This window comes from Camellia sinensis, chromosome 9 (genome assembly GCF_055761805.1).
Source record: "Camellia sinensis isolate YWXY chromosome 9, ASM5576180v1, whole genome shotgun sequence".
NCBI lineage: Eukaryota > Viridiplantae > Streptophyta > Magnoliopsida > Ericales > Theaceae > Camellia > Camellia sinensis.
The window spans coordinates 186,640,670-186,649,123 of NC_138969.1; the positions used below are offsets into that span (position 1 = coordinate 186,640,670).

At 35.2% G+C, this 8,454-nt stretch overlaps 1 protein-coding gene across 1 annotated transcript; it reads right to left on the reverse strand.

Annotated features, from left to right (window-relative positions):
* Positions 1 to 371: 371 nt before the first annotated feature.
* On the reverse strand, positions 372 to 8,067 carry LOC114295528 (derlin-2.2). The gene is made up of 6 exons (XM_028239771.2): positions 7,761 to 8,067; positions 7,240 to 7,339; positions 3,535 to 3,749; positions 3,351 to 3,434; positions 1,782 to 1,835; positions 372 to 927 (listed from the first exon to the last, which is right to left on the reverse strand). The coding sequence occupies exons 1-6, from the start codon at positions 7,857 to 7,859 to the stop codon at positions 745 to 747; spliced, it is 735 nt and encodes a 244-aa protein (XP_028095572.1). The 5' UTR covers positions 7,860 to 8,067; the 3' UTR covers positions 372 to 744.
* Between the last annotated feature and the right edge of the window lie 387 nt (positions 8,068 to 8,454).

Consider the following 8,454-nt stretch of genomic DNA (forward strand, 5'->3'; position numbering starts at 1 on the left):
ATCATTTTAATAATTATTGATTTGAAATTCGATAAATAAAGGTAAGAGTTGTGACACTTCTTTGAGGAATTTGCATTGGATACAAAATATAATTGCTTGAATGAGGAATTTACACTTGTATTGTGTTTTTCTATGACAATGAGAAGCCGAAATGAGGCAATACTATACAAGTTAGATAATAAACACCGGAGCAAGCTAAAGTGCCAAAATTTGCGAAAATTTCCGTTCATTGCAAGCCCTACTTCAAACCCTACGGTTTAGCAAGATGTTCTGTATCCAATGTGGTGGTTACTGTTATGGAGGGACATTGTCCAATATTCGAACTTCCAACAAAATATCCTAACTCAATGCAAGGGCATACACAACACTGATTATCAAAAAAAACATAATTCCACTATGTACAATATAACATTTGAGAAACAAAATCAAAATGATGACATAAGATCGTAAGGCAAAACAAATTCTTGAATATGATAACAAACTTCAATGAACAAAAAACGCTCTATACTAACTAGGAATTATGGAGTCCAGACTAAACACTCAAACCCATTGGGCGGTAGCAACATCATTACAAGGTAAACCACCTGACAAGGAATGAAGACAGTGACCATAACTAGCACATCACTCAAAGCAATGTCATAAACAAAGGATCGATCATAATTCCATTTGGACATCAAAATAATTTTCTGAGAACATTAACAGCAGCTAATCCAGCAGCATTTGTCTAGTCTTTGGGGGATTTGATTAGTTTTGTTGTGCTTCCTCTACCGGCGGAGCAGCAAATCTCACATTCGCAGGCCTTGCCACCACTACAGGCTCATCAGCAAATAGGGACCTGATAAATGACGGTGTTTTGAGAGGTCGACGGCCTGTCATCCGGGGGTACACATCTTCAAGAAAATAGTAGGCATGACCAGCTATCATTCCCTGAACCACAAAATATCATTTATTTTCAAGTGGGTAAAAAATGTATATTAAAAAAAAAAAAAGGCAACAGACATGAGTGAACAAAAAGGGTACTCAAAATAAGAGATAGATCACTTGCGAAAGCAAAATCCCGATTTTCCCATTACAAATCCACAAAATATACTTATTCAAGGACCAGGAGCATATTTCATATACACCTTGGGTCCCAGAGTTGAATATGTATGTAGGACTATCCATGTTAAATGTCTAAATGCACATCTAGTAACGCTCATCAAAATGCATGGTATTATTTACACAAAAGGCACTGCATAAAACGAAAGTATACCGTGCAACAAGAAGAGGTATCTCAAGGGTTGTGACCTAGAATTTCTTTTTCAACCAATTTCCATAAGTTTAACGACATTTGAAAATTAGAGAGGTGAATACAAGAGAGGACTATGAGAGTGCTTTGGATTAAGAAAAGGAGGATTCCCTCATGACCCACCAATTCAAGGATTGTGTGTGAGGCTAGTACGTATTTCAGTGTGCAAAGACTACATAATGCAGTAAAGTGCCCTTAGGTTTTATGCCATTCTTAGTGTAGAGACTTGGAAAAATATATTCAGTAGGGAGGTGCCTTCCAGCCCATTTAATATTCACCAATATATTAAGATTCCCAAACCTTCACCTGACACGTCCCAAATAATAATTTACCTAATATGGTTTCCAAATTGTTCCCAGTGCGAAATTCAACACTAGTAAAGCACTGTATCAGGCTCAAACTACCAAGAATGTGGACCATATTTACCACACAGGAATGCTCATGTCAGACAATGAAAATGAAAATGAAAATAAAAATGATACTTTAGACGCACCAGTAGATCCACCCAAGCACTAGCACCAACAAGGACAGAGAACCCCAAAAGCACCTGTAGGAGAAGGAGTTCATTGTGAGTGATAAAGAACCAAAAACAGAAACATAAAAAACACTTACTTTTCCTGTTCAATTCTAGAATCAAGAGGTGCTCTATGAGAAATGCATTGGATAATCTGAAACAACATATGGGTGGGTCATATTTACTCTTCAACTATGAATCTCAACTTGCAAAGACATATGATGACACTAACAGAAGCAATATATCCATAAAAATGCCTCCTTAGGCATTCGGTGCTAAGTTTCCAAGGATCAATGGTAACAATACAATACAACATTGCCAACAGGACTTCAACCTTATCCTCATTTCCCTTATAATGGTGTTAGGTATCCAATGATATAATCAATGGTCACAATACAATACAATACAACACAACGATACTTAACCCTTATCCTCAGTTTCTTTATAATTGAGCACAACAAAAAAATAATTGAACCACAGAAAGCCACTGGCCACACTTCAATTAGGGGTTGGAATGTTTGTCCCAAATGCTGCATCAGTGGACAAATGAAGGGAAGTCAAATCTTAATGACCTAATGGATACTGCTGCAGGCCACTAACAATATATTTTAATGCAGTATCCATGATCCATGCTTTTAAATAAGAATTGACAGCATGCGACAACATCAAACAGAACAAGTGATGCATAACAAAAAAAATCACAATCCAAAAGGATCAATGATAGATACGAAACAGTGAAGAAATTAATGTAGGAAAAGACAACTGAAAACATGTAAGTTCAAAACTCGTTAGGGCTACCAATTTGCTTATTGGACTTCTCCCTAAAATGAAATAATAAAAAAAATTAAATATAAAACATATCATAATTGCATCGAGAGCTAAAAATAATCAAACTCAAAAGATAGTAACCATAATTCTCCCTTTTTTGGTGCTCTTGGATCAGACTTGAATCTTGCACTTTCCTCTAGTGGGGGAAAAAAAAAGGTTTGGGCCACGGTTTGTTTCTATACTTTTACAGAATAACATTGGCATCCCACATATCATATCCATTCCTTTTTGTCTCTTTTTCAAGAGACTATCCACATAAATGCCTCACCAAGAAAACAACAAACTACCTCCTTTGGTAGAGGATAATAAAGAGGACTCCACTAGATTCGAACACCTGGACACAACATCCTCTAAAGCAAACTTGATGACTGCATTTACCAAAGTAACATTCTAGAGAAGGGCTCTGGAGGTCCTTGTATCTCTTATAATTGGTTTCAAAATAATGCATTAAAAGTAGTTTCAGGTTTCTGCAGTTGGCAGTGCCAATACGCGTTAATGGAAATTAAGAAAGAACTGCTGAAAAAGAAAGTGTTTTATTAGCGTCAGCTAAATATATAAATTTGGTTAATATAATTATCCACTAAAAGCGTTAAAAAGGGTGCAACCTTTATTGAGCAAATGAGCAGTTAAATTGAATGTATTAAATGCATATCAATTTCAATCATCTATTGAACTAGTACTTTGACAAAACCATGTTAGTAACACACTGAGATCACTCACCCACGGAAGGTAAGCTGCTGTAAAAGTAAAGAGACCCAAGAAACTCATGTGGATAAAAGGATTTTGCTTGCTCCAAACATAAACCTGTGAAATCGGGCAAAATGTAACAAGCTTTCCAAAACAGTAAATGCATAAAGGGTTTATCAATTAGAAATGTTTTATTTGTAAACAGAGAAACACTAACCATCATGAATGTCAATGAATTGCTCAGAAATATTATCTTCGCAAATGACTCAGACACGTAAGGTATCATCCCCCCAATGAGAACAATCCCAGTTAAAATAGTAGCACCAAATAAGAGCATGTAAAAGAAATCGGCAGTCCTTCCCCGAAAAGAATTTTCCTCAAGAAGCTTGCAGTATCGGGCAAGAAAGAACATGTGAAACAGGAAGTCCAGATCTGGTATATCGAAATCCAATAATGTTAGGACAGATATTATCAAGTGTAGGCAAATTTAATCCGAGCACATACATGAATTAAATGCAAGATTTTCAACAATATGAATAGATTTAGTTGAAGCAAGAACTTCAAAAATTCAAACAGTAGGCATCATTAACTAACTGAGCAGTTATGACAGACAGATGAACTGTTTGACTGACAGAAATGAAACATAATTTGTCATTGAGCTAAGACTATAGAAATATATACTTTCTACCCTGCAGGTGGCTTGTTTATATTTCCAAATTCCAACTAACTAACAAAATTTTAGCAACTGAGCAATCCCTCAAGTAAAAAAAAAATTACATCTTCTCTCAACCTGCCCACTCATGGTTTCGAGGCAGTGCTCCCCAACCCACGTTGGGGTCCAAGGGAGCATGAAGGAGTCTCTATCCCAAACTCAACCTACTGCCAACCCCAGAGGTGTGCATTCATTAAAAAATCCAATTTGGCTGAGTGTAAGTTATAGGTCATAACAAGGCTACTTGGATGCAAGGAAACCAAATGGTTGATCAACATTTAAAGCTAACAATATATTTGGCTTGAAAAAAGTCTCCACTAAACAAGGAACAATTGACAGGAGGAGAAGATGGAAATCATGACATTTGAACGTCTGATCTGAAGTCCAGGTGACACCAGTTTCCACTCTCTATACATAGCGCATCAGACCAGTAGAGGAAGTAAATGTCCATACTGGCTTGTTGCCCTTGTATTACCTAGACCTTTGACACTCCACTTCAACTTAGACCTTGTTCGAGATAATTTAGAAGACCTTAAAGGCATAACTACACCCCTGCACCATTCCAGGATACGTGTGTATGAAATCGTTGATTATTTGAATACTGGAATATAGAATCATTTGTAGAAGGCCATCCACCTTATAGTTAAGGGGGTCAAGGCAAGTAACTTGGTACTTGAAGCAAGCTTTTAAACTTGTTAATGAAATATAGTATTTGTATACTTGGAATTGATTACAACATACACTCAAGTGTATTTTACATTAAATGCTATTATTTGAGACCCATAAATGTTAATATTCAAAAGAATGCTTCGAAATGTGTTTTGTGCAAAGAATCTTCAAATACCTACAAACTATAAACTCACCCAACACGTCACATATGGAAGCAAAGAGTTTTCCAAAACTAAGCGCTACAATGCATTGAAATGCATAGTGGGAGCTACCTCTAAAATCTATATGAGCCACTTCTTCAATCCCTTTATGTAATGTTATATTTCCCTCTGTTTACCACTGCATGGGCCTCCATTTGGAGTTATCTGATATGTGAAAGGATATATGTATTGCAAACTCCTATACTAATTCTAATACACGCACCATGTCAGGAGATTGGTGAAAGCTACTGACATTTACTTTTACTATCTTTTTGTACCTTTTGGAAATTACATACTCTTGATATTATCATGATTTGAGTACATTATTGCTTTTCAAATAACGGATTTTTGATATCCATGGTTTTAAAACTTCTTTCAGTTAGGTTGCTGACTAAGCTAGTTAGCTTTCCCCCTTTTTGCTATGTGATTACAGGTGATGAGTGCAAACATGGAAACCTTAGAGGCCAATGAACCTAGGTGGAAATCCTTTGTGATCCTTGCTTTTGAAAGTTTATGCCGAGTCCTTATGTCAACACTAGTGTTATCGACATAGGGCCCGTGTATATAAACTATTTTGACAGCCCAAGTGTGGCGACAACCTTGAGGACATATTTTAATTTTAAGATGAATGTATGAATTAAGCACATGCTCTATTACTTCCACAATGACTGCTTTTGCTTTAGGCCTTTGGTAGCAAGAGCCATGGGCCAATCACGCCAAATCCTCCTAGGGAGGGATTGGGGCTGTGACAACTATCACTACCACGGTCTCCGATCCCCCACCACCATCATCCACCACATCAAAAGTCTTACCTCCTTGTTGCACAATTCTCCTCTTCATCATTTTTCAGCATCATTTCCCATCCATAACTTCTTGTTTTGATGCTCCAACAATATCTTCTTCCACATCTGCCAAGAAACCACTTCTTGCATCAACACATCAAGGAAGAGGTAGTGTTACTAGCAAGTAGCAAGGGAGTTGTGAATATTGGTTCTCTCTTGGAGTGGGTTTTTGAAGGGTGTGATGGAGCAAAAACGGGGCTACAATAGGGAAAAGAATGAAGAAGTTGAAGTGTCTGATTCCTTTACGCATTATATGGATAATTTAGGGGAGCAAAATAGTAGATCTTTTAATGGTTTTGATACTCCTTTGTATGGGCTTAAGAGTTCTTTTATGAGATTTTTGTACAGTAGGAAGTAAGTAGCCCATCTCTCGACCACTTCCAGATTTTGTAGATCTTTTTGAAACATGTGGTCGAGCATAGCACTTCGCTTGTTGCTTCTTTTTATAAATGGATGGCATTCCCTTGATATCTTTTCCTTAATTTGACTAACAAAATGGCCTTTGATAGAACCATGTGGAGAAGAAGGATTCATGTAGTCGACCCCATTTGATGGGACTTAAGGCTTGGTTTGGTTTATCAAGAAGAGATAATCTAATTGAGGATTATATATTCCATATAAAGGAACTATGATTTTTCTTTGTCTTCTAAATTTTAAACCACTTCAAACATTGATAAAAAAAAAGTCAATAAAGAAACCTATCTTAGCAAGCGCACTCAAATGACATTGAAATAGATATCGCCATAGAAACACCTACGTTTTGCACTTTATGATGTCAAAATAATTCAATTGAAATAATTGCAAACATTTTCCCCAAGTTTAGAAGAGTAAAGCAGCCATGTGCGTAACTATGTTTTCACAAGCCTTTTTTTTTTATATAAATAATGAGTAACAATTTTATTTAAAAAAGAGCATCAAGATGATGCTAACAAATACAGCCACAAACTGCACCACTCCAACCTACATCTAGACATGCAATGAATCAATGAAAACCACAAAAGAAAATAATCCGGAACCACACTCCCCGACACCCAACTATACAAAATCGCCAAGAAAATATTCTTCAAACGAGGCATAGAGACCTCTATCCCCTGAAAAATCCGCTGATTACACTCCAACCAAACCAGCCACCCCGCCAACTGCGGAAAACATCCACCACACTATTGCACCCAATCCAAACCAAACACCGAGAAAATCAAGCCCCAAAGTTGATTTGCCACAGAACAGTTAAGTAAAAGATAAGAAATAGACACTGCGTCCCGACAGAACATACAGCACCAATTAACCAAATTCTGACAACGTTGTTTCAGATTTTATCATTCATGAATTTCATAAGACAAATAATTAATCAACCCAAATTCTCTACAAAGCCCTACTACATACATAAAAGATCAATCAACGCATACGGAAGCCAGAAGGTTCCAAAAAGTGCAACTCCAACAATAAAGACATATCGTTCTCAATGGATTTACTTGGAAGTTCATGGTTAAACAAATTACCCATTTTCCGGAAGTAAAGGAAATTGGTGACGAGCCGCCAAAACTGGTAATGCTTGACCACTAGCTTAGGGTGCAAATACAAGTTATAAGGAGAGATTATCTGCAAATAAAATTCACTAGTTAAATATCAACATTGATAAAACTAATGATACATAAATGACTACTTACTCTTACAACTTCCAATTAACCCATCATCTAATTAAAATACAAAATTTGAAATTCACATGGGTACATCAATACATACATTTAAAGTTAATAAAAACCTATTAATCTCCTATAACCACCCAAAAAAATTCATTCTTTTCACACATGTATACATATAGATAACTAGTCTCACCAAAATTAAAATTTAAAAAAAAAAAAATTTGATAATAAGCCTAACCCAATAATACCCAAATGCATAGAATGTGAACCACTAAGTAATAGATGATGAAATCAATAATTCTGTACAATTTGCTCACACTTACATACAAATACAGAAATACATCAATCGAGAGAGAGAGAGAGAGAGAGAGGCATACATCGAGAGAGCAACCGACTGTGATAACAATTGCAGCAGTGAGATAAGAACGGGTGATGATTGGCATCTGCTTGTACCATTCTTCGACAGCTTGAGCCATATCACTCTTCGATTTCTGAATCAATCCTCAAAAACCAAAACCCTAATTTCAATTTCAACCCAAACCCAGCTAGTTTTCGGAGATAAAAACCAATAATGGGATGGCTGACAACAACTTCGAATCGATAGAGTCACAAAATAATTTTTACATATATTATTTGGAGAGAGAATTGAAATAAAGAAATTAATGTAAGTGGTAAATTACTCTCTACCCCATTTATATTTAATCATTATTTTTATTTTTATCCTTAAATTTTTATTTATTTATTTTGACTTTTTATATTTTAAATTATTTTTTTTAATTTATTTCAAAATTAATTTATATTTAAAATTAGATAAAAAAATTTTGACAGTAACATAATATAAAAATATTTTATTATTTATAATTTACTTTATATAAAATTATTATATATAATCGTAAGAGTTATTTACATTAATCCATAAAAAATTAAAAATTTAAATTATAATTTTAGTTCTCAAATGAGTTCTGATTAATTACTTAACACATTATAATAATCATAAATTTTTTCTAACAGAGCACATGAAGGTGCATTATCAAAAATACTATAAATTCAAAATTTTTATTTAAAAATCAA

What these genes read in the sequence shown, in the direction of transcription:
- LOC114295528 (XM_028239771.2), bottom strand. Translation starts at nt 7,859, where the DNA reads ATGGCTCAAGCTGTCGAAGAATGGTACAAGCAGATGCCAATCATCACC. An exon ending in ATTCATTGACATTCATGATG is followed by an intron (nt 3,435 to 3,534) that starts GTTAGTGTTTCT and finishes CCGATTTCACAG; the next exon opens with GTTTATGTTTGGAGCAAGCA. An exon ending in GTGCTTGGGTGGATCTACTG is followed by an intron (nt 928 to 1,781) that starts GTGCGTCTAAAG and finishes TTTGTGGTTCAG; the next exon opens with GGAATGATAGCTGGTCATGC.